The sequence below is a fragment of the Anomaloglossus baeobatrachus genome, chromosome 4, assembly GCF_048569485.1.
Source record: "Anomaloglossus baeobatrachus isolate aAnoBae1 chromosome 4, aAnoBae1.hap1, whole genome shotgun sequence".
In the NCBI taxonomy this organism is placed as follows: domain Eukaryota; kingdom Metazoa; phylum Chordata; class Amphibia; order Anura; family Aromobatidae; genus Anomaloglossus; species Anomaloglossus baeobatrachus.
In genome coordinates this window covers 542,878,417-542,902,397 of record NC_134356.1, presented here as the reverse complement: position 1 = coordinate 542,902,397, position 23,981 = coordinate 542,878,417, and the positions used below count along the sequence as shown (strand labels likewise).

At 41.4% G+C, this 23,981-nt stretch overlaps 1 protein-coding gene across 1 annotated transcript in view; it reads left to right on the top strand.

The window, feature by feature from the left end:
• Positions 1-23,981, top strand: part of AGBL1 (AGBL carboxypeptidase 1) — a 1,396,462-nt gene that overhangs the window by 410,931 nt on the left and 961,550 nt on the right. Inside the window, exons 12-14 of the mRNA XM_075345952.1 lie at positions 5,935-6,018; positions 8,085-8,174; positions 9,716-9,864. Coding sequence (XP_075202067.1) covers positions 5,935-6,018; positions 8,085-8,174; positions 9,716-9,864 — 323 coding nt within the window. The remainder of the gene's footprint in view (positions 1-5,934; positions 6,019-8,084; positions 8,175-9,715; positions 9,865-23,981) is intronic.

Genomic DNA, 23,981 nt, shown 5'->3' with positions numbered 1-23,981 from the left:
TTAATTAGGGTGCCTCTTGTTGCCCTTCGGGCAAATAGTGTTTGAAGAGACCTGAGATGTCTCAAAAGCTTGCTTTATAACATCATTTTAGTTAGCCATTAAATGGTATCACAACTACAAAATTCTAATTTTGTTTCTCTTACTGAGAGCAATCAATCATTTTCAACTGGCTAACACGGTACCAAAACTTTTTCTCTTATAACAGGCAGACAGTGTCGCCATATTGTTGCAAATCAGCAGAGCTGTGAGAGCTGCAGCTACTAACATGTTTGTAATGAGACAAAGTTCTCCTGTATTGTGTTATTTACATGTCTCACACTGGTAACACCACCTTTTATTTCAAGTAAGCTCTGGAGGCGGATTCTCATGCAGATCAGTGTCTGGCCCAGAGCCTAAAACAGCTCATTTACATATAAGAAAAATGTGGATTTCTCTGGAATAAGACATCGGATTGCAGATATCAAGGTATCATTTTATTCAGTTTCCTATGACCTACATGCCCATATAAAAGGCTAATGCAGGGATCACAAGAGACGATCTATCGTGCGATATGTCGTTGGGGTCACGGTTTTCGTGATGCACATTCGGCATCGCTTGCAACGTCGTCCCTTGTGACACCTATGAGCATCTGTAAACGATCGCAAATCGATTACGAATCGCGAATCATGTACAGGTCGCACATTTTTAAAAAATCATTTATTCTACTTTGCACCGGTTGTTCATCGTACCCGGGGTAGCACAAATCGCTCCATGTGACACCCCGGGGAAAATGAACACAGCTTACCTGCGTCCTGCAGCTCCCGCCGGCTATGCGGAAGGAAGGAGGTGGGCGGGATGTTTACGTCCCGCTCATCTCCGCCCCTCCGCTTCTATCGGCCGGCCGCTGTGTGACGTCGCTGTGACGCTGAACGTCCCTCCCCCTTCAGGAAGTGGATGTTCGCCGCCCACAGCGAGGTCGCTCAGAAGGTAAGTACGTGTGACGGCGGTTTAACGACTTTGTGCGCCACGGGCAACTAATCGCCTGTGATGCACAAATGACAGGGGCAGGTACAATCGCTTGTGCAATCACACGATAGATCATACCGTTTGAAGCTCGCATTAGGCCGGTTTCACACATCTGGCGTTCCGCCAGTTTGACGAATTCAGCGTACACCAGTACAGTGTATACAGTACAAGGGCAGCGCCGCAACTTCCGGGTCACATGCTCCGGTCACATGACTGCATGTGACTGGCGCTTGTCGTGCAGCCATTGTACTGTATACACTGTACTGGTGTGCGCCGAATCCGGCAAACCGACGAAAAGCCGGATGTGTGAAACTAGCCTTGGGAGTATGATCTTACTGACCGATTCCCTTTAAAATGACAGTTACGCTTTATTTGCTAAGAATTGTTAGGCATCACGTAGCCTTCATAGGTGCAAAGAGTTTTGTTGAGCTATCTGTGAGATTAATCCATACATGCATTTTTTATGCAGTTTTAGTGCAAATATTAGTTGCAGCAAAAGAAAAAAAAAGTTGGAACTTCATCTTCCATAAAAAAATTCTAAATTCGTTATACATGGTTCCTTAAAAACACAAGCAGCTCTGAGATGCAATGAACATGTGGATACATGCTCTTGCATCCCACAGCTGCTTGTGTTTTTAAGGAACCATGTATAAAGAATTTAGCATTTTTTTTAAGCAAGATGAAGTTCCAACTTTTTTTCTTTTGCTGCACCCAAGAGACTACTTGACAGTTTGAGCACCACCGGAATCCTATTCTGCAGTGTGCGGGGAATAAATCTACAACATACCGGATTACGCATGATAGTATTGCCAAATTTTCTATTTATTTACTGCATTTAGTGCAAATATTACACCATCTTGCTATCCTCTTCCTCTGGATTTGTCTGGAAAACTGTATCCAATCTGTGTTGGTGATTGGAACCTAATAATACGTGCTCAAATTCAATATTAGTGTTAGCAAGAAAAATGCTGTGCAAAATAAGCGCATTTTGCGGCGTCTTGCATTACTTTTATGTGTTTTTGGTACAATTTTTTCCCATTCATTTAAATGGTTGAAAAATGCTGCAAAAACTCTGAAAGATTGACATATTGCAGAATTTAAAAACTCCTTGAAGGTTCAAATCGGCAATGCAAAAAATTAGCAGCATGTGGACGAGATTTCAGAAATGTCACTCACTTTGAAATGTCAATCACGCTGTAAATTTTCTGCAACAAATATATGCAAAAAGTACGGTATGTGGCAAAAATACATATCAAAAAGCCCTAATATAATAGTTTGCTTACTTTTGTATTTGATCCTAATTTATTCTTTTGCTGTTGATTACATGCCACATTGTGACTTTATTACAAGCTTTGGGACATATTTCTTAATACTATTCTTAGACAAGGCAAGCTTAGATTAGATAGTGTTGAAATGTGTCTTCTTTATTTTAGTTATCTATACTGTTAGAATATCCAGTTTTAAAATGCATCAGATTATTATAAGTCCACACTGTTAGTTGGCTTACTTTCTGCTAGAAATGTGGCCCATTTTTTGGCACATCCATCGCACATAAGGGCACACTCTTTTTCCAATGAGCCATGCCCTTTTCTGCAAGACCAAAAACCTCTTTAATGCACATAATAATTATAGTACAAGTCATCAAAATCTGTTTTTGGCTGCAAATTATGCGTGAATTCTGGCGCATTTAGTTTGGTACATCTCTGACAGGATGATATTTTAGGCCAAATTATGAAATATCCCAGTGTGTAAACTTATTAAAGGCAGCTACAAAATATTTCAAGATTGAGAATTAACTATTCTTCAGTGTACATTGACATAAAATGTTGATTTTCTTTACTTTAACTTAATCTATATTTTATTGGTACAATCTTTTATTCTCTAATCAAAATTATACATTTAAAATTATGAGGGATTTCTCTGACTAATAAGCCATGAGTTATTTTGTTGTAAAATCTCCCAATAGTTAAATAATCACGGTGTCCATGCTAGGAGGGCAGTGGAAGCGTACAGCACATATTTAATTTCCTTGCAGCATCACCATAACACTTTGGCAGGTTCTTTAGACCAAGAGACTCAAACTATCTTCTCATCCCTGAGTATGGTCGGGTAAAAAAACATATTACCTGTTATAAGACCCTGACCAATGGGGATCCAACTACTATAACCCTCATAGATGATAGATATAGAGATTGGTTCTTTTGGTATCTCAGATGGAGAATACCTGAGTCAATAAATGGGCACCAAATGCCAAATAGGATATTAATAAAATATATGTCTTTATTGATATTTACAAATTCATTAAAATATGACAAAAGCAGTATCAAAAAGATTTATTCAGAACATACAGGATACAAGGGGAGGATCACAAAAGCAAAGGAGTAACCAAGTGCACAGTTAAGTCATAATTAAAGAACAGTGTCCTGGGTAAGATTATACAGAAATCTATTCATGTGCAGTGAATCAGTTAGGAGGATTGAAAGGTGCATGCCTATACTGGCCACGACTATGGCTCAGAAATAACCAAACTGGCAACCTTAACAGGTAAGAAGCCAGAGGTTAAATCCATCCTAGAAGCCACACAGTAATACATAGTCATTTACCCATATCAGCGCTGTGTCACAGCCACCTCCCGTGCACCCCGACGCACGTTTTGCAGATGCTTCTTCTTCGGAGATATGTGGAACAATATATGGTTTACTTAGTGGGAGAGAGCTCCTAGGTGAATGTACTCACACTAAATATCACGTCCACTGGCGCATGTGAGGTAGGTTCCCAACAGCCGAGCGTCCCCTCAGGCAATCTCGGACACAGAACGGGTAGGAAGAAACCTTCCGATGACGTCAAAGACCCGTCCTGCACCGTCAGGATGCCATCAGGAATGCCCGCAAGCAAGGGAACATACCGCGTATGCGCACCATTCAGCGGCCATTTTGGATCAGAAGTCCAAAGGCACTAATAGCGGCATTTAATAACACAGTAGTGGGTTCTCTTCTGCACATGGGTAATTCAATTTTTATGGTAGGTAAGAGTGTCCTTTAATTCGACCCCACTCATGACATACCCTATGAATATGCCATAAATTATAATAAAAATCAAACAAACAATTTTAAATTAACATGTGTTTTAGGATTAAAAAAAAAAATAATAATTGGATTAAGCAAAAAAAGGACACATAATGCTACTTGCATTTTCAAATCTTTCCAATGATGTATTAACTTAAAACAAAATTGGCATATAGTATGATTTTTAATGATAATCCTAGAGGATTGTAAATTATCCTTATTGGACACAGAATATATTAGGAAACTTGCATTGTTGTATCATTGAGCCATTACTGTGCAGTCAAGCAGATCACTTTTCTACATGTCTATCATTACAGTAATATAAATGTGAAGCATTTAGTGAGTGGGAAGTGCTAAAATGCTTGTTACTTAGTGTTTAAAGCAACACGCATACTCTTGGCCTTAGACCAGTGTGTTCCCCTGCTGTATGACACTATAGCAGCTGCCGATGCAGAAGAAAAGAATAGAGAAAAGCAATTTTATATTTCATATAGTCTTCTTTCTGTTTCATTTGTGCTTCACAGCTTCTCCTTAGAATTTGTCTTTCTCTATCACATCAAACTCCCCGTAACATCTGTACATGCCGCGTCTGCATATCAATGGAGAGGGGTTCACTGCTCTCTTCTCTACACTTTAATTCATCATATTTGGTTTAGCAAAGGCTGTAATGAAAAGTGCATTATGTTGTCACAAAGCAGGATGCCTAAGCTGTTAAACCTGCTTGAGAAGAACATAAATCCAAGATGGTTATCCTAAGGAAGCGCCAATCCATATCTTACGTAAATGTCGGTAATATTTTATGAACTGTATTTTCCATCTTAATACGGTATCAGGAACGAAAAAAAATCATATTCAAATATATATTTATATATAAGGCCTTCTGTACAGAAGTCTAAAATGAACCAAATTATAAACAATATCTCTTTGTTCATTTTAGGAATAATAGAAGACTCTGGTGGGCCATATTCTTTAGTGAACCCTATTATCTGTCAACTTTCATTGATGATGATGCTTTTGCTGATTAATCCCCTGATTAAGACCCTTGATTGCATGGGGTCTTGTCAATAATGTCTTCTAGTCATGGAGAAGTCATTATTGGCCCATATGAAATATAGGAATAAAAGAAAAATGGGTATAATGGTTATTTGTTAATTATTATTAGGGATGATCGAATACCTCAAATATTCGGCTTCGCGAATATCCAACGAATAGGTCGCCGCTATGTGAATATTCGATGCGCAATGTAAGTCTATGGGAAGCCCGAAAAGTTCTGAATTGTTGTTATTCGGGTTTCCCATAGACTTACATTGCACATCGAATATTCATGAATAGTCGAATACCGGCGACCTGTTCGGCAAATATTCACGAAGCCGAATATTTGAGATATTCGATCATCCCTAATTATTATTGACAATAACTTTTTTTTCTTTAACACTTTCTAAGGCCTCATTAACACGTCCATTTGTCTTGTATGTGTGCTATTAATTTCTTTATCTGATGGCCTACAGACCCGGTATAGCCTATGGCTGTTTTTACATGTTCTTTTAGATGAAAAAAAAAAAAAATGGAGGCATGTCCATGTTTCGTCTGGATCCATGATATGACAGCACAAGGGTGTCTTCTGTGTGCAATCGGGACATGTTAATTCGGCCTTAGTAAGTTTTTAGTTTAAGAAGAAAGCATTCAATTGTGGATGGATTACTGAGGTTATCAGGTAAGGAATGATTAATATCCCTTCTAACTTTCTTCACCAAAGTATATGAGGCTTGAATGTGCAATTAACAAGCAAGATCAAATGCAATGAAATTAATTATGTTATAAATTGTGAAAATCTGTGCACATATTCTCCATATTGCATTTCTAGGGACAAAATATTCGAAGATATTCGGAGGTATTTAAGGCCAAGTGATCTCCTTAATCGGGTTGTGTTTGACTTGGATAACCCAAGGTAATATAAATGTTCTAAATGCTACGTGTTACTTTTGCTTTATATTGAGTTGAGTTAAAAGCACTGGCATGATAAAAGAATAACTCTACAAATGGAGGCTTGTTTATTGTACTGTATATCAAAGAAAATAATGTACAATTAGCTATACGAGATAATACCTCACACATATTATCAAAAGGGTTAAATATAAAGTAGAGAAATGCAAATTTTCATATAGTTGAAAAAATGGGCTTATTTCCTACCAACAAGTACACTCTATGCTGTTTAATTCGACTGAAGTACCGCTCAGCCAGAATGACAGTTTTCACCCAGTATATGTCCATGATAAACTAATTCTGACCAATTCTGCACTGTGTATGGTGAATCTAAGATACTAATTGGGACTGATTCCTGAAGACTGGCATACTGTCACTTATCAAGTTTGACGCCTCTTCTGAGTTAGGTTCGCCTCTTTGCACCGGGCCTGAAACCACTTCAGCTCTGCCCATTTTGGCGGACCTGTATCAAACTTTTTGTTAAACTGCCAATTGTGCAAAGTTTTTGCAAATTTTGCAAACTTTTACACCACTTCCCTGGAGTAAAAGGTTTGTTAAATTTGCTCTATTCTAACTGGAATGTTTTTTTGTTGGTGTCCATGCAAAGCTGACTCCAAGACTACAATTGAATAAAAGTAAAGGGGGAGAAGATGGGGATGAATATTCTGTATTGGGGTCCTTTTCTGAAACAGTGGACACCAACAACTGTACCTTATTAATCTGTTACATTTATTCCTAGAGATGAGCAGTGCAAGCAAAATTATAGTTTACCTGTTTATGTGGATTTTATACAGAAAATTCAATTCACAACAAAGTTATTTCTCGCAATTTTAATGTTTCTTATTATGATCTGGGGTCCATCTAGAGCATAATAAGTAAAAGACATAAAAAATAAAAAAAATCATATCCTCACTGTTACCTCTTCCCAACATCTTATCATCATGGTTTTGTGAATAAAGCATATAGTAGTGATGTCATGACATGTGCTGCTACCTTGAGCACACATGCACAGAAAGTTCCAGGGTCTCTCATGCAAGGCCAAGACTTCTGGCTCAGATGAGAATGGATTTTAATGTTGACAGTAGTGATAGGAACATGTGATGAGGAAGGTGATGGTGAAGATTGGTGATGCTGGACAGGTGAGTGGTAAGCTGAGTAGTGATGAGTGAGCACTACAATGCTCTGGTGCTCAGTACTTGTAACAAGAAGAGATGAGCAGTTCCGTCAAGGCTCTGTTTGCCAGCAGCAAACAAGCCAAGCTCCATAAGCTCGAGCTTAACCCAAATGCCGGATCCATTCACTGATTGGCAGTTTGAGTCTCCGCCCACATACAGCCAGCCATAAGCAGAATACTTCTGGGGGGAGGGTAGGTGGGATTTTTCAAACTTTTTCTTTTTTATGTTGCACACTACATGTGATCATGCTGTTGTTACTCGAATATGCGCCATTCAAACACTGTATGTGGCTCTCACAGGGCTGAGCACCAAGTGTACCTGAGCACAGTAATGCTCGCATGAGTTTTGTTTGCATGTACAGTATCTGATCCACGATACCAAACCTTAATTTTTCAGTTTGGTGTCCAGTTCGAAAACCGAACCTCAGGTTTGCTCAGCTCTAGTAACAAGCAGTTCGAACGCTTGGATGGGCTCAACTCAATCATTTTTCCCGAAGATCTTCTGGAAAAATGCTCAAATTCCCCATAGACATCCATTATACTCTGTACTTGTCCAAGTGTCAAACTGCTCATTATGACTACCAAGCATGGTAGTGATTATTCATCATCACTATAGCTGAGTAGAAGTAATGTTCCTTTTTTTTTACTTTTTGATGTCTCTTTACAGTTTAGAAAAATGGCAGTAAGAGGCCATTATTTTGGTTAATCTGTGTGGAAGAGAATTACAAACAATACACATTTTGGCAAATGCAGTTTTATGTAATATTCAGTTAGATTTAAATTCCATTTGTATATATTTGCTCATCCTAATTCCTTCCTTTTTAATGATGCTCATCAATGCTATGCTTATTTTTCAGTGTTGCAGAAGGTTCAGAAGAGATGAATTGTCTTAAATTTTTTTCCAAGTTTGAATCTGGAAACCTTAGAAAAGTAATACAAGTGCGTGAGTAAGTAGCCAAGCCATAGATGAAAATTTAGATACATGGTCAAGCTTGATAAAATATGTCTATTATCCAACAAGTATGATACTATGAGAAAATACTATGAGAGAAATGATTACATTGTTGGATAAAAGCAATGATTGAGCGACATAAAGGCTTTTTACCATCTTTCACATTAATGGCTTATTTGCAGTATACAGTATACCATAAATGTCTGATAGAGTGGCTTCCTTCTCTCTCCCTGTGTGCTTGGATTTTTCAATATCTTCCACAGAATCGTTCAATTGCATGTCCACCAGTGATGAATGAGCACCACCATGCTCTGGAACCCAGTACTCAAATCGAGCAGATCAGACTCTCAGATGGGCTTGACTCGAGAACTGAGTATATTGGGAGTTGATAAAAAACTCAAGCATTTTTCCAGAAGATCTTCTGGAAGAATGCTCTAGTTTCCTATTGACTCCCATTATGCTTGGTACTTGAGTCCAGCTCTTCTGAACATCTGACCTTCTCATTTCGAGTACCTAGCACCTCAGCATGTTAGTGCTCACTCATTACTACTTACAAGTGTAATGGGAGCTCTCCTGTGTCCCTGCCTTCTCCTCACCAGCTGCCTGCCTCCTGTCTCCGGTTGATACACTGCAACATGAGTTACCTATCAATCACAGACAGAAGGCAGGCAGTGGGTGGGGAAAAACAGATGGCAGGAGAGCTTTAAGTACAGACCCACCCATTGCACTTGCAACTTATTAGCATACACTTTCAACTATGGATTTCTCTAAAACAGCAAAATGGTAAGGTAAAGGTAAGGATTTAATGAGAATTATAGCCCCTTGACATACATGCTATTAGTTTTTGGTAAAAATAAAATCCTGATGACATGTTCCCTTTAATTAAATTGGTAATTGGTGTCTCCCCATAGTGGCACTCCTTATGGAATATGAGTTTTTAGAAATACTGTATGTGGTTTTAAGGGAGAGGAGAAGAGTTAACCTACATAAATTAATGTGTGATTGTTAGAAAGTGGTTAGAAAACTACTCTTTGTCACCTAGTTTTATCTGTGACATTTCTATTAGGAAATCATAACTAGTTCTATGCATTTTCACTATGACAATTCATTAGATGGAAATAAAGTTGGATTATGAGGGTAATGAAAGGGATTTTCTGACAGAATTTCATTTTACATATACAGTGGTTGTCTGTATCTGATCTATCAGTTCAGTACAGAATAGAATGACACCAATGGAATTAGAAAAATTAGTGGGACTTAACATCAAAACCGAGTCACAGACAAAGCTTTATATGGAGAATATCTAAGCGGTTTCTCTCAAAATGGATAGAAATAATGGAAATAGAACATTTAATGAAGAGGAATTGCAGTAGGATGTAAGGTCTATTTTTTATAGCGCAATTGAAAAATATGAGACTTGCTATGTGACTGTAATATTTTTGCATAAAAAATATACAAAAATATTGTTACCAGTTCTTCATATGAATATAAATTGATCATATACATTACTATGCTTAAATCTTTTTTCCCCTTTAGGTTTGAATATGACCTGATCATGAATGCAGATGTTAACACTGACCAACATCACCAGTGGTTCTACTATGAAGTTAGTGCAATGAGAGCCAACGTCCCTTACCGCTTCAATGTCATTAACTGTGAAAAGGTGAACAGCCAATTTAATTATGGTAAGCGCCATTGGGAACGGTGGAATTCCTATACAGGCTCCACGTATAAAGTCGTATATGGAAGGTTTATAGGGCAATTGAAAAGATTAATGTGTTGCTGTCATTTGTGCTCTAAGTGGTACACAGCAGGCCATCATAGCTATAAGTGGCACACAGCAGGGCTAGACGGTGTTTGCTACTATATCAAGTATTCATCAGCAGTTGGAGGAACCTTGACAGTAGGATGCCTTATGAGTGAAAATGTATGTCATCGTTATAAAGACTAAACTTCATATCTTGCATCATCTGTAGCACATGCTTGGTTTTCCCGTAGATGCTAAGTCTTTCTTTACAGTATAATGGATTCCGTCTTAAGTTGTTAAACTACATATAATTATTATCAGTTTCCCTGCAGAGAAAATGTCTAATACACAACTATTCACAGTACAAAAACAATGAAAAAATGATGTAACGTCTATGTCTAAAAGGGCTATGCACCGCTAAATATAAAGCCTTCAAGAACAAGTTTTTATGAATAAATCTTTAAAGGGAATCTGTCACTAGGTATTAGAGAAGTTAGGGTTCGATTCCACTTGAGTTTTGCACAGACAAGTGCAATCTGATAAAACATCAGATTGCTTTCACTCTATTGCAAAACTATGCGGCACTGTCCATCTGCGATTGATTTCTCATGCCATAGCGGCATGCGGAATGAATTGCAGCAAGTCTCAGCTCACTTACCCCCCTACAAGTCTATGGGAGCCCTTGAAACATCGCACTGCACTCGCATGTCATTCGACTGCAGTGCGATGTACGCAGAGACAGGTCAGGGAGGAGAGGGAGAAAGTGCTCCTTCCCTGTTCTCCACAGCTGTGATGTAATCAGAATATCGCATCACAGATGCATGACACTCGCAGCAGAGGGTCATTAGCATATCACTTCTGATGCTCTCACATTGGAAGCTATGTGCAAGTGGAACTGTACCCTAAGGAGAAGGCTAAAGTGGCACACTCTATCTGTTAAAAGTGAAATTTAGTGGATCAAATGGTTAAAACATGTAGAATGAAGCAGGGCAAAGAGATGACGGCCATTTCTTGTTATGCACTCTTCAACCAGTTAAAGCATGCATAATGCGAAATGGCAAACAAAGAGATAGGGAGCAGGCACTATCCCAGTTTTTTTTTTACGTAATATAGATATAGAAAGGTTCCGTGCGCCCCACAATAACCATATGTATGAAGAAAATAACAAATCAAAAATTGTGCCTAAAGGGCACTGGAACCATATATGAACTAGATATCCAACTGCCTGCAAAATATTTATCGAGTTTATTGAAAATCAAATTTAAAAAAACAAAAAAAACATTAAAAACAAAAACACAAATATATAGTGTGCACAAGACATATACAGTGTGTCCACCCATATCCTGTCCACCGCCTTTAACTTGAGAATGGCATCAGCTATAGGCATAGAAGTGTCTAGGTATAGTAAAGTAGCCATGCGCTACGCAATGAAACCACCACGATGTACATTGCAGCTGACGGTGGCCACTTGGAGCATCAAAGTTAAATGAGTGCCATATGCGTTACCAGCATTCAATGTTTTTGGGGGGTCATGGGTTTCATATCATAGCATTTCTGTATGCAAGGTGTTGATTCGTATTGAATTAATGATGCCGTACAATTTTTTAATTCACTGTTTTTCTCTATCTCGATCCGTTTTGGAAATAAAAATGCTAACTCCGTTGTTTTCCACCAGGTGGTGCTATAGGTGGTTTCATTGTGTAGCGCATGGCTACTTTCGTATACCTAGACACCATTTTTATGCCTATCGCTCAAGTTTATGGCGGTGGACAGGATGTGGGTGGACACACTGTATATTCAGATCTTAATACAGGGACAGACCTGCTAAAAGTGAACAGGATACAAAATCAATATACGTAAATACATGCATTAAATAATGAAAACACTATTGTACAAGTGATAAATACACTGCAACATAATAAAGATGACCCTAGTTCTCAAAGAGTACCTGTAAAGTAATGATAAATGAGAACCTTGTGTGTGGACTGTTCGCCTCACGCGTTACACTATTATCAATGCTAGGTTTCCTCAGGGGCTCACATAATGCAAAACGGACGTTCTCTCTCTTCATCCTCCTTCCTCCTACATGTTTTAAACATTTGTACCAATAAAATTCACTTTTATCGGATGTAGTGTGCCACTTTTACCTTCTTCAAATTCCTTTACTGATAACTACTACAATTGGGCACCTCAAGCTTCGATGATGCCTGAAGTTATTCCCATACCAAAATTCTCATTGTTCCTATAGTGTGAGAAGTGCCAATTTTCTTTTTTTTTCTTGGCTTGTTTGTCACCAGGTTTGTGCTCCCCTTCTGAGAGCAGTATTATATAGGGGCACAGACCCTGATTCCAAGGATGTGTCACTTACTGAGCTGTTTGCTGTCACTTTGATAAAGTCTGCTGTAAATCTGATGCAGACCTACCAGTTCTCTGTAAATAACCACCCACACTGCTGATTGACAGCTTTTTGCCCATGTACAATGTACACAGAATGCTGCCAATCTTTGGTGGGGGCGGAGTTATACATAGCTTATGAATATGGATTACTACCCGTCAGCTGGTTTACTACTCCACTAATGATCTCCTGCTCATAAAACAGCAATTTTATCAAAACTGCACTAGGCAGATCAGTAAGTGAAACATGGCTGAAATCAGGATCTTTGTCTACATTATGCTGCTATGAGATTAGACGACAAAATCCTGGTGATAGATTCTCTTTAATTTTCTTCACTAAAAATATTTATACACAAATTATTCTAATGGGATGTTGGGCTAAAGGACTTCAATATTTTTAGAGGTATTTGTTATTAAGTCTTCAACCGGCATGCAACATTGCCTAAACTAATATAAACATGTATGACCCCGGGATACCCTAAGTGCATGATTGATAGGCAAATTATGCCCATATAAAATAGATCACGCACACACCATATGTATCCCGGACATGTTTCACCAACTTATTGGCTTCATCAGGGGATGGAACAAAAATGTGATTGACACAGAATTAATCTGAATTTACCTGCCATCTAGGTTTCTGACAAACACATAATGGATTTCATAGAGATAAGACATAATAACAATCTAGACTACCATGTACTGTCCACCAAAATAGGCATGATGGGGATTAATAGCAAACGTGTATGCCGTATATGATATGGTAATTGTCATATTGACTGATCTTTCATGTACAGTCAGGGCCAGAAATATTTGGACAGTGACACAAGTTTTGTAATTTTAGCTGTTTACAAAAACATGTTCAGAAATACAATTATATATATAATATGGGCTGAAAGTGCACACTCCCAGCTGCAATATGAGAGTTTTCACATCCAAATCGGAGAAAGGGTTTAGGAATCATAGCTCTGTAATGCATAGCCTCCTCTTTTTCAAGAGACCAAAAGTAATTGGACAAGGGACTCTAGGGGCTGCAATTAACTCTGAAGGCGTCTCCCTCGTTAACCTGTAATCAATGAAGTAGTTAAAAGGTCTGGGGTTGATTACAGGTGTGTGGTTTTGTATTTGGAAGCTGTTGCTGTGACCAGACAACATGCGGTCTAAGGAACTCTCAATTGAGGTGAAGCAGAACATCCTGAGGCTGAAAAAAAAGAAAAAATCCATCAGAGAGATAGCAGACATGCTTGGAGTAGCAAAATCAACAGTCGGGTACATTCTGAGAAAAAAGGAATTGACTGGTGAGCTTGGGAACTCAAAAAGGCCTGGGCGTCCACGGATGACAACAGTGGTGGATGATTGCCGCATACTTTCTTTGGTGAAGAAGAACCCGTTCACAACATCAACTGAAGTCCAGAACACTCTCAGTGAAGTAGGTGTATCTGTCTCTAAGTCAACAGTAAAGAGAAGGCTCCATGAAAGTAAATACAAAGGGTTCACATCTAGATGCAAACCATTCATCAATTCCAAAAATAGACAGGCCAGAGTTAAATTTGCTGAAAAACACCTCATGAAGCCAGCTCAGTTCTGGAAAAGTATTCTATGGACAGATGAGACAAAGATCAACCTGTACCAGAATGATGGGAAGAAAAAAGTTTGGAGAAGAAAGGGAACGGCACATGATCCAAGGCACACCACATCCTCTGTAAAACATTGTGGAGGCAACGTGATGGCATGGCCATGCATGGCTTTCAATGGCACTGGGTCACTTGTGTTTATTGATGACATAACAGCAGACAAGAGTAGCCGGATGAATTCTGAAGTGTACCGGGATATACTTTCAGCCCAGATTCAGCCAAATGCCGCAAAGTTGATCAGACGGCGCTTCATAGTACAGATGGACAATGACCCCAAGCATACAGCCAAAGCTACCCAGGAGTTCATGAGTGCAAAAAAGTGGAACATTCTGCAATGGCCAAGTCAATCACCAGATCTTAACCCAATTGAGCATGCATTTCACTTGCTCAAATCCAGACTTAAGACGGAAAGACCCACAAACAAGCAAGACCTGAAGGCTGCGGCTTTAAAGGCCTGGCAAAGCATTAAGAAGGAGGAAACCCAGCATTTGGTGATGTCCATGGGTTCCAGACTTAAGGCAGTGATTGCCTCCAAAGGATTCGCAACAAAATATTGAAAATAAAAATATTTTGTTTGGGTTTGGTTTATTTGTCCAATTACTTTTGACCTCCTAAAATGTGGAGTGTTTGTAAAGAAATGTGTACAATTCCTACAATTTCTATCAGATATTTTTGTTCAAACCTTCAAATTAAACGTTACAATCTGCACTTGAATTCTGTTGTAGAGGTTTCATTTCAAATCCAATGTGGTGGCATGCAGAGCCCAACTCGCGAAAATTGTGTCACTGTCCAAATATTTCTGGACCTAACTGTACATATCACTTCTCATAAATTATTTTAATAGTCTTAAATCTCAGTATATCATATTATCATTTAATTTTGAGCTTAATATGCTACTGCTAAAGCTTAATTTGTTTCATTTAGCATCTTACTGACCTTAGTTTCCAAACTACTATTTGCGAGAAACTTCTAGATTTTAGCCATCTGTTGTTTTGATTTTAAGGCTTTAAGTTTTTCTTCTTTTTTTTTTATAAATTTCCAGGCTAGGTTCCAATTATTTTGCAAGCTTATTAACCACATCTGTGGCCATACATGAGATGTGTCTATGTAACAGGTTTTTCTTCATTACGAATAGAGGAAGACACCTGAGCATGACCGAGTGATTGGCATCAGATCACATTATGTTGTATTAGACTCTCTCCCATTATATCGTATAAATAAAAGTGGCTTTTTCAGTTCAGGCTTCATTATAAAAACACATTTTGTCTGTGTGTTTTGTTGTCTATCCATGCCAGTGCCAGCGAACCATCGGGTGAACTGAAGAACCACAAAGTGGCTTTACCTGTGCTATACAAACTGAGAAACATTGCTCTAATAATCAATTTCTTGCCAAATCTCTAGTTAAATTAACCCCTTCACTAGAGATGAGCGAACCGGTCGCGGTTCGGCTCGAGGTCGGTTCGCCGAACGGAGCTCCCGTTCGAGTTCGGTTTGTCGAACGTTCGACGAACCGAACTCGAACCAATAGGCTATAATGGGAGGCAATCACAAACACATAAAAATGCTTTATAAATGTACACATACAGTCAATAAACATTGCCATAACACTTACCGGTCCCCGCGATCCCTCCTGCACTCTGTCTCCTGCCGCTATTCCATCCGATGATCGCTGAATCCTCCCGGTGACCGGCACTGCCAGCAGAGAAGCAGGACCTATTGTGACATCAAAATAGCCATGTGACCAGTCACGTGGCTATTATCTCATTGGCTACAGACTGGTCACATGACTATGACGCGTCATGTAGGACCTGCGAGTGCATCTCTCCGGTACACAGTGCACATTTGTGTATCGCCGTGTACCGGCGATATGCTCTAGCACACGGTCGACTCCCCGTTCCGTTAGGGACCGGCTGACACAGCCGGTCATTAATGGAGATCACCATTGCCATAGCAACGCAGTTAGCGGTGACGTCAGCTCCGGGAGCACCGTTGCTATGGTAACGCTTCTGTCAGCGTTACCGCTGTTACCGCTAGCAGCACTGATCACTCACGGAGTGAAGGCTGCACGCTGCTTCCCGATTGTAGTGAGGATTGTAGTGAGGATGAGGTGCCCCAGCCCATCACTTGGTGGGCTGGGGCACCTCATCCTCACTACAATCGTCACTACTACTACACTAGTGAGGATTGTAGTGAGGATGAGGTGCCCCAGCTCATCAAGTGATGGGCTTGGGCACCTCATCCTCACTACAATCGTCACTACTACTACACTAGTGAGGATTGTAGTGAGGATGAGGTGCCCCAGCTCAACAAGTGATGGGCTGGGGCACCTCATCCTCACTACAATCGTCACTACTACTACACTAGTGAGGATTGTAGTGAGGATGAGGTGCCCCAGCTCATCAAGTGATGGGCTGGGGCACCTCATCCTCACTACAATCGTCACTACTACTACACTAGTGAGGATTGTAGTGAGGATGAGGTGCCCCAGCTCATCAAGTGATGGGCTGGGGCACCTCATCCTCACTACAATCCTCACTACAATCCTGAAGTGCAGTTTCTTCAAATTCATTTAAAGGCACTTGGAACGCTGAAATTGCTGCTTAAAATTTAAGCCTCTATTAAAAACCTCTTATCAGCGCTGGTTTATTGGGGATTTATTGGGCTGACAGGGGGTAATAAAGATGGAGTCTCTAATGTGTCTGTGTATTTATTTCTATTAAAGTATTTTTTCTCTGTGTGGTGTCTTTTTTTTAACCCTTTATTGGAGATTCTTAATGGCCGGGTCAAACGTGCCTGACATTAAGAATCTCTGGCTTAATACTGGCTAGTAAAACAAAGCCAGTATTAACTCATGATTACCCAACAAGCCACCCGGCTCCAGGGCTGTTGGAAGAGTTGGATACAGCACCAGATGATGGCGCTTCTATGAGAGCGCCATTTTCTGGGACGGCTGCGGACTGAAATTCACAGCAGAGGCGCCCAGAAACCTCGGGCTAACCTGTGCTGCGGATTCCAATCCCCAGCTGCCTAGTTGTACCTGGCTGGACACAAAAATGGGGCGAAGCCCACGTCATTTGTTTTTTAATTATTTCATGAAATAAGTGAAATAATTAAAAAAAACGGGCTTCCCTATATTTTTGGTTCCCAGCCGGGTACAAATAGGCAACTGGGGGTTGGAGGCAGCCCGTGGCTGCCTGCTGTACCTGGCTAGCATACAAAAATATGGCGAAGCCCACGTCATTTTTTTGGTGGGCAAAAAACTTCTGCATACAGTCCTGGATGGAGTATGCTGAGCCTTGTAGTTCTGCAGCTGCTGTCTGCTCTTCTCCATACAGACAGACAGCAGCTGCAGAACTACAAGGCTCAGCATACTCCATCCAGGACTGTATGCAGAAGTTTTTTGCCCCCTGAAAAAATTATGTGGGCTTCGCCATATTTTTTATGCTAGCCAGGTACAGCATGCAGGTACGGCTGCCCCCAACCCCCAGTTGCCTATTTGTACCCGGCTGGGAACCAAAAATAAAGGGAAGCCTTTTTTTATTATTTCATGAATTTCATGAAATAATTAGAAAACAAATGACGTAGGCTTCGCCCCATTTTTGTGTCCAGCCTGGTACAACTAGGCAGCTGGGGATTGGAATCCGCAGCACAGGTTAGCCTGAGCTTTCTGGGCCCCACTGCTGAGAATTACAGTCTGCAGCCGCCTCAGAAAATGGCATTTTCATAGAAGCGCCATCTTCTGGCGCTGTATCCAACTCTTCCAGCACCTGCCTGCTATACCTGGCTAGCATACAAAAATATGGCGAAGCTCACGTCCTTTTTTTGTAGTTTTTTGGCAAAAAAAATAAAAAATGCTTCCCTGGATTTTCCATTGCCAGTGAAGGTAACACCAAGCAGTGGGGGTTAGCAGCCAGTAGCTGCTTGGATTACCCTTAGCTAGCAATACAAAAAATGCAGCGGGAGCCCATATATATTTTTTTAATTATTTATTTAAATAACTAAAAACAAAATGGGCTTCCCTGTATTTTGATTGCTGGACATCACAGTGCTGTAAAATTAAATCTTTAAAAAAAATGACGTTGCGCTCCGCGGTAATTTTGATTCTCAGCGCAGATAAAGCAGACAGCTATGGGTTGCCACCCCCATCTGCCTGCCGTTACCTTGGTTGGCAATCAAAATACAGGGAAGCCCATTAATTTTTTCTATTTAAAAAATAGTTAAAAAAAAAATGACGTTGGGTCCCCCCATTTTTGATAGCCAGCTAGGGTAAAGCAGACGGTTGTAGCCTGAAAACCACAGCTGGCAGCTTTACCGTGGTTGGGGATCCAATGTGGAGGTCCCCCCAGGCTCTTTTTTTATAATTATTTTATAAATATTAATAATTACACAAAAAAAGTAGGGTCCCCCCCAAATTGGATCACCAGCCAAGGTAAAGCGGACAGCTGTGGTCTGGTATTCTCAGGGTGGGAAGGTCCATAGTTATTGGGCCTTCACAGCCTAAAAATAGCAGGCCGCAGGCACCCCAGACGTGGCGCATCCACTAGATGCGCCAATCCTGGCGCTTCACCCCAGCTCATCCCGTGCCCTGGTGCAGTGGCAAACGGGGTAATAAATCGGGTTGATACTAGCTGTAAAGTCACCTGAGATCAAGCCCAGCAGTTTGTGATGTCATGGCGTCTATTAGATACCCAACATCATAAACTGTCAGTACTAACAAAAAAAAAAAAATCGACAAAAGAAATTTATTTGAAAAAACAGTCCCCAAAACATTTCCTCTTTCACCAATTTATTGTAAGAAAAAAAATAAAGGGGTCCCACGACGACTCTGGACCGTCTAGAATATGGGGGGGAGACACTCAGGGAACGTATCCCCCATTTTCTAGGAGTGCGGACCCTTCATGTGAGGAGTGTGGGTGCAATGAATCTGCACTCACTCTTCTCGGGTCCACAGCAGCAGAGTCCATGTCGTAATGGTTGCTACCAAAGCTGCAATGCCCTGCTCATGAGGTAAGGGCATGCCTAATCAGGAGAACTGCTGGAGAGGAAGCTCTGCTCACTGGTATATAGGTGCTCAGAGGTAATAATAGATAAAATTAGTGAGTAACCTCGGCACTCTAAATCTCCCAGACTAAGTCAGTAAGTCACAACGGATAGTAATGCAAAATCACTCTTTATTGGTCCGTATTAAGAAAAAAAAAATTTTCATAAGCATATATGTTTTTGTCCAAAACAAGTTACAAATGACGTTTCGGCCTGAGCCTTCGTCAGATTGGACTTATCTGCATGTAATCCTGAAAAATGACAATAATCAGTATCACATAAGAGTGAGAGAACAATAACATAAACTCGAACAATGTAGAGGTACAATTGGGATGCAGCAAAAAAATTGCAACACAGCAAGAAATGAAACACATGATACAAATGTCATAATACAGTACAAGGACAATATAGTAATGACAAATATGGGGTCAGAGTAGGCTTAGACAGCTCTGGTACGAAAGAGATGTCAATCATAAAGTAACATGTGCAGTAGGTGTAGAGCTACACTATGCATGGCAGAGCTAATGGGTAGACCGACCATAGAAAAAGAACGGAGAAAAAGTGGAGAAAAAGTGGAGAAAAATGGAGAAAAAGTGGAGAAAAAGTGGAGAAAAAATGTAGAAAAAGTGGAGAAAAAGTGGAGAAAAAATGGAGAAAAAGTGGAGAAAAAGTGGAGAAAAAATGGAGAAAAAGTGGAGAAAAAGTGGAGAAAAAGTGGAGAAAAAGTGGAGAAAAAATGGAGAAAAAGTGGAGAAAAAGTGGAGAAAAAATGGAGAAAAAGTGGAGAAAAAATGGAGAAAAAGTGGAGAAAAAAATGGAGAAAAAGTGGAGAAAAAGTGGAGAAAAAGTGGAGAAAAAGTGGAGAAAAAGTGGAGAAAAAGTGGAGAAAAAGTGGAGAAAAAGTGGAGAAAAAATGGAGAAACGGTGGAGAAAAGGTGGAGAAGAAGTGGAGAAGAAGTGGAGAAGAAGTGTTTGTTCATGCCAGATGGGAGATAAATAATTTTTTACCGGCGCTGTCATTTACTGTAATGTGATCATCGGTGTACGGTGTATACCTGTGATCACGTGAGCGGGGACCGGAAAAACCATCCTGAATCATGATCTCCAGGGTCTCAGCTAGCCCTGAAACCCCGGAGATTTTCTGACGCCAGGGGGCGTTATTCACTTATTTCTGCCTGCTGTTTATAAACGGCAGATCAGAATAAGGCTACATTAACACGACCGATCCATTTTTGCGGTCTGCAAAAAACAGTCCGTTTTTTTTCACGGGTGCATCCGTGTGGCATCCGTTTCCGTTCTGTAGACGGTCCGTATGTCATCTGTTTGTTATCCGTGTGCCTTCCGTTTTTTTTGTGTACTGCAAAAAAACTGAAGGAGGGTAAATGCATAAATTTACCCAGGATCCATAGCTTCATCCTACATGAGGCGGTCACATGTTCACTCCAGTGTCATTTTCTACTGCTTTTCACAGTGTAGAGCGCTCTGGTGATTTTCTTGTGCTTGTACACTTCATATCAGTCTTTTCTGTCATTATAATGGCAGAAAGACACATTATGTCCCACTCTCCTGCATTTTGTAATTTTGCACCCTTTGGTGCCTTTCATGTGGCACGAAGGGGTGCTTAGCTTTGTATTTAGCCAAAAAAATGAAAAAATAAAAAAAATGACGTAGGGTTCCCCCTAGTTTTGTAGCCAGCTAGGGTAAAGCAGACGGCTGCAGCCTGCAGACCACAGCTGGCAACCTCACCTTGGTTGGTAATCCAAAACTGAGGGCACCCCACGCTGTTATTTTAAATTAAATAAATAATTAAAAAAAAAAACACGTAGGGGTCCCCCCAAAATTGGATCACCAGCCAAGGTAAAGCAGACAGCTGGGGTCTGATATTCTCAGACTAGGGAGGTCCATGGTTATTGGACTCTCCCCAGCCTAAAAATAGCAGGCCGCAGCCGCCCCAGAAGTGGCGCATCCATTAGATGCGCCAATCCTGGTGCTTCGCCCCAGCTCATCCCGCGCCCTGGTGCGGTGGCAAACGGGGTAATATATGGGGTTAATACCAGATGTGTAATGTCACCTGGCATCAAGCCCTGGGGTTGGTGAGGTCAGGCGTCTATCAGATACCCGACATCACCAACCCAGTCAGTAATAAAAAAAAATAGACGACAAACACATTTTTATTTGAAAAAACACTCCCCAAAACATTCCCTCTTTAACCAATTTATTAGAAAGAAAAACAAATCCAGGTCCGGTGTAATCCAAGGGGTTGCCATGACGATCCACACTGTCCCAGTCAATGAAGAGCAGAATGTTCCCCATTGGCCGGGAGAGCAATGCAGTGACCTGAGCTAACATTAATTGGTCAGCCCAGGTCACTGCAGGGCATGACAATTGCTGCTGTCAGCGAGGTACATTACCTGCGCTGATCTCCAGCACACTGACAGCACCTGTCACTGAGTTCAATGACCGCCGCCTTCACAGCCAAGTATCGCGAGAGGCCCGTGACGTCATCGCTAGTCAGTCTCGGGTCGGAAGCGAGAGAAGGTGATGTGACAAGCGGCGGCCATGGAGGACAGTGACAGCGCTGAGGTCGGGATGGCGGGACTTCATCACCGCAGGTAAGCCAAGCGGGACCATGTGTGCAGAGTGCAGTGTGTGTGTGTGTGTGTGTGTGTATGTGTGTACATGCCGCGGGCAGGAGGGGGCGGAGCGAGCTGAGCGGGGAAGTGTGGGCTTCCTGCACGTAACTAGGATAAATATCGGTTTACTAACCAAAGCGCTTTGGTTGGATACCCGATGTTTATCTTGGTTACCAGCTTGTGGCAGGCTGCCAGCGATGGCTCCTGCACGGTGTAGCTGTAAAAAGCCCTGCTTTTTGCTGCTAGAACCGTTCTCGAACGTATCTAGAACTATCGAGCTTTTAGCAAAAAGCTCGAGTTCTAGTTCGATCTAGAACAGCCCCCAAAATCACTCGAACCGCGAACTGGAGAACCACGAACCACGAACCGCGCTCAACTCTACCCTTCACCCATTGGCCAATTCTGTTTTGCCACTTTTTTCCTCCTTGTCTTCCAAGAGCCATAACGTTTTATTTTTCCATCACTATAGCCATAAGAGGGCTTATTTTTTGCGGGGCAAGGTGTACTTTTGAATGTCACCGTTCATTTTACCATATGGTGTACTGAAAAGAGTGAAAAAAAACCCCAAGTGTGGTGAAATTGAAAAAAAAAACAGCAATTCCACGATTCTTTTTTTTTTAAATTATTTATTTATTTATATATTTTACTATATGGAAAAACTGACCTGGTAGTATGATTCTCCAGGTCAGTAAAAGTACCGTATTTTCCGGGATATAAGACGACTTTTTAGCCCTAAAAATCTTCTAAAAAATCGGGGGTTGTCTTATACGTCGGGTGTCATCACTTTACACACAATAAAATATATTCTCACTTCTTCTTCGAGCCTGCGCTGCCTCCAGCTGTTTCTTGCAGTCCGCAAACACAGACTCCTCCGTGATAGCATCTGGTGCATGGAGCAGCCGCTGCAGGATGTCATCATGGCTTTACTACAGTTGAATACTTTACGGTGCCACAAAGACTTCAGCTGCAATAAAGCACTGACAGTAGCAGCAGCCCTGTGTATTGGACGTGCTTTACTGCAGTTAAATGCTTTGTGGAAAGCATTCAACTGTAGTAAAGCCATGATGACATCTTGCAGCGGCCGCTCTGTTCACGCTATCACAGAGGAGTCTGTCTGCGGACTGCAAGAAACAGCTGGAGGCAAGGCAGGCATGGAGGACAGGTGAGAATATCTTTTATTGTGTGTAAACAACTGCATGATGGGGATAGAAGGGAACCAGCAGGAGGACATTATTAAACAATGGAGACATTACTGCACAGGACATTAAGGACAGGGCAGGGCACATTACTATACAATGGGCACATTACAGCAGGTGGTCATTATTAAACAATGTGCTCATTACTGTGTAGTGGGTGAGCCTACCCCCTACTAGTACCAGCATAGTTTACCTGGAATTGTAATTATTAAAAATGTTGATTTTTTTATTATTGTATGTTGTGTTAGGGCACCCCCTAGTGGCCGGGTGGGACGGCTGTTGCCACCGGGGAAAGAGGAGTCGGCTGGATGTCTAGGGAAGGGCTGTGTGTGTGGAAAGTAGTCGGATCCGGGACAGCAGTGTGTGACCATCGGTGGCAGTGTGTTTGAGCGGAACATCAGGGGACACCGGAGTAACGGAGGAGTACGCAACCTCAAGGTCTGATTCCGCTGGTGTGGGTCCGGTGTGTGCTTGACCTAGGAGTGGGAGCCCGGAGAAGCGGAGTACCCAGGGCATATCCCCACTAGAGGGCGCGTTTGGGCAGGTTGTCCCCAGCTCCACAGAAATTGCCGAATTCTGCTGACCGGATTGTATCTGTGCAAAATAAATGTTATCTTTTATTGGCATCAACTTCTGCCTGAGGACTGTTTGTGCACCTTCCGACGAAGATACTGACCCACATTGTCTCACCAAGTCAGTCCCCAACATTGAAGGAGTGGTGGAGCCAGGGTTGTGCCTTGAAATCACTGAGGTCACGACTACACAGCCAGAGGCCTCCCTGGCTCATCACTTCATGTGGCGTAGTCGGCAGGATGCGAGTCCCCTGCCAGGGACCCAAGAAACTGGAGATCAGGTCGTGCCTGGGACACAGGATCCCGACTACGAGGGAAGATTTCCAGTCCCCTGGTGGGAAGAGAACACAGTGCCCGTAGCGTTGGACCGGGTACAAGATGGCGGCAAGAGGGCCGTTATCTGTGAAGTGGAAGAAAAGGCGCGAAAAGTTGGCGCCGAAAGAAGAGCCTGGGGCTGGCCGGTACCAAGGAAGAGGTACAGAGTACTCCGCCCAAAGAGGGGAGGCGCCAGTTCCAGGGCATTGAAGAAAAGATACGAAGTGGGCGGTGTTCGGAAGAAAAAGAAGTACCGCCGCGGATGAGTCAA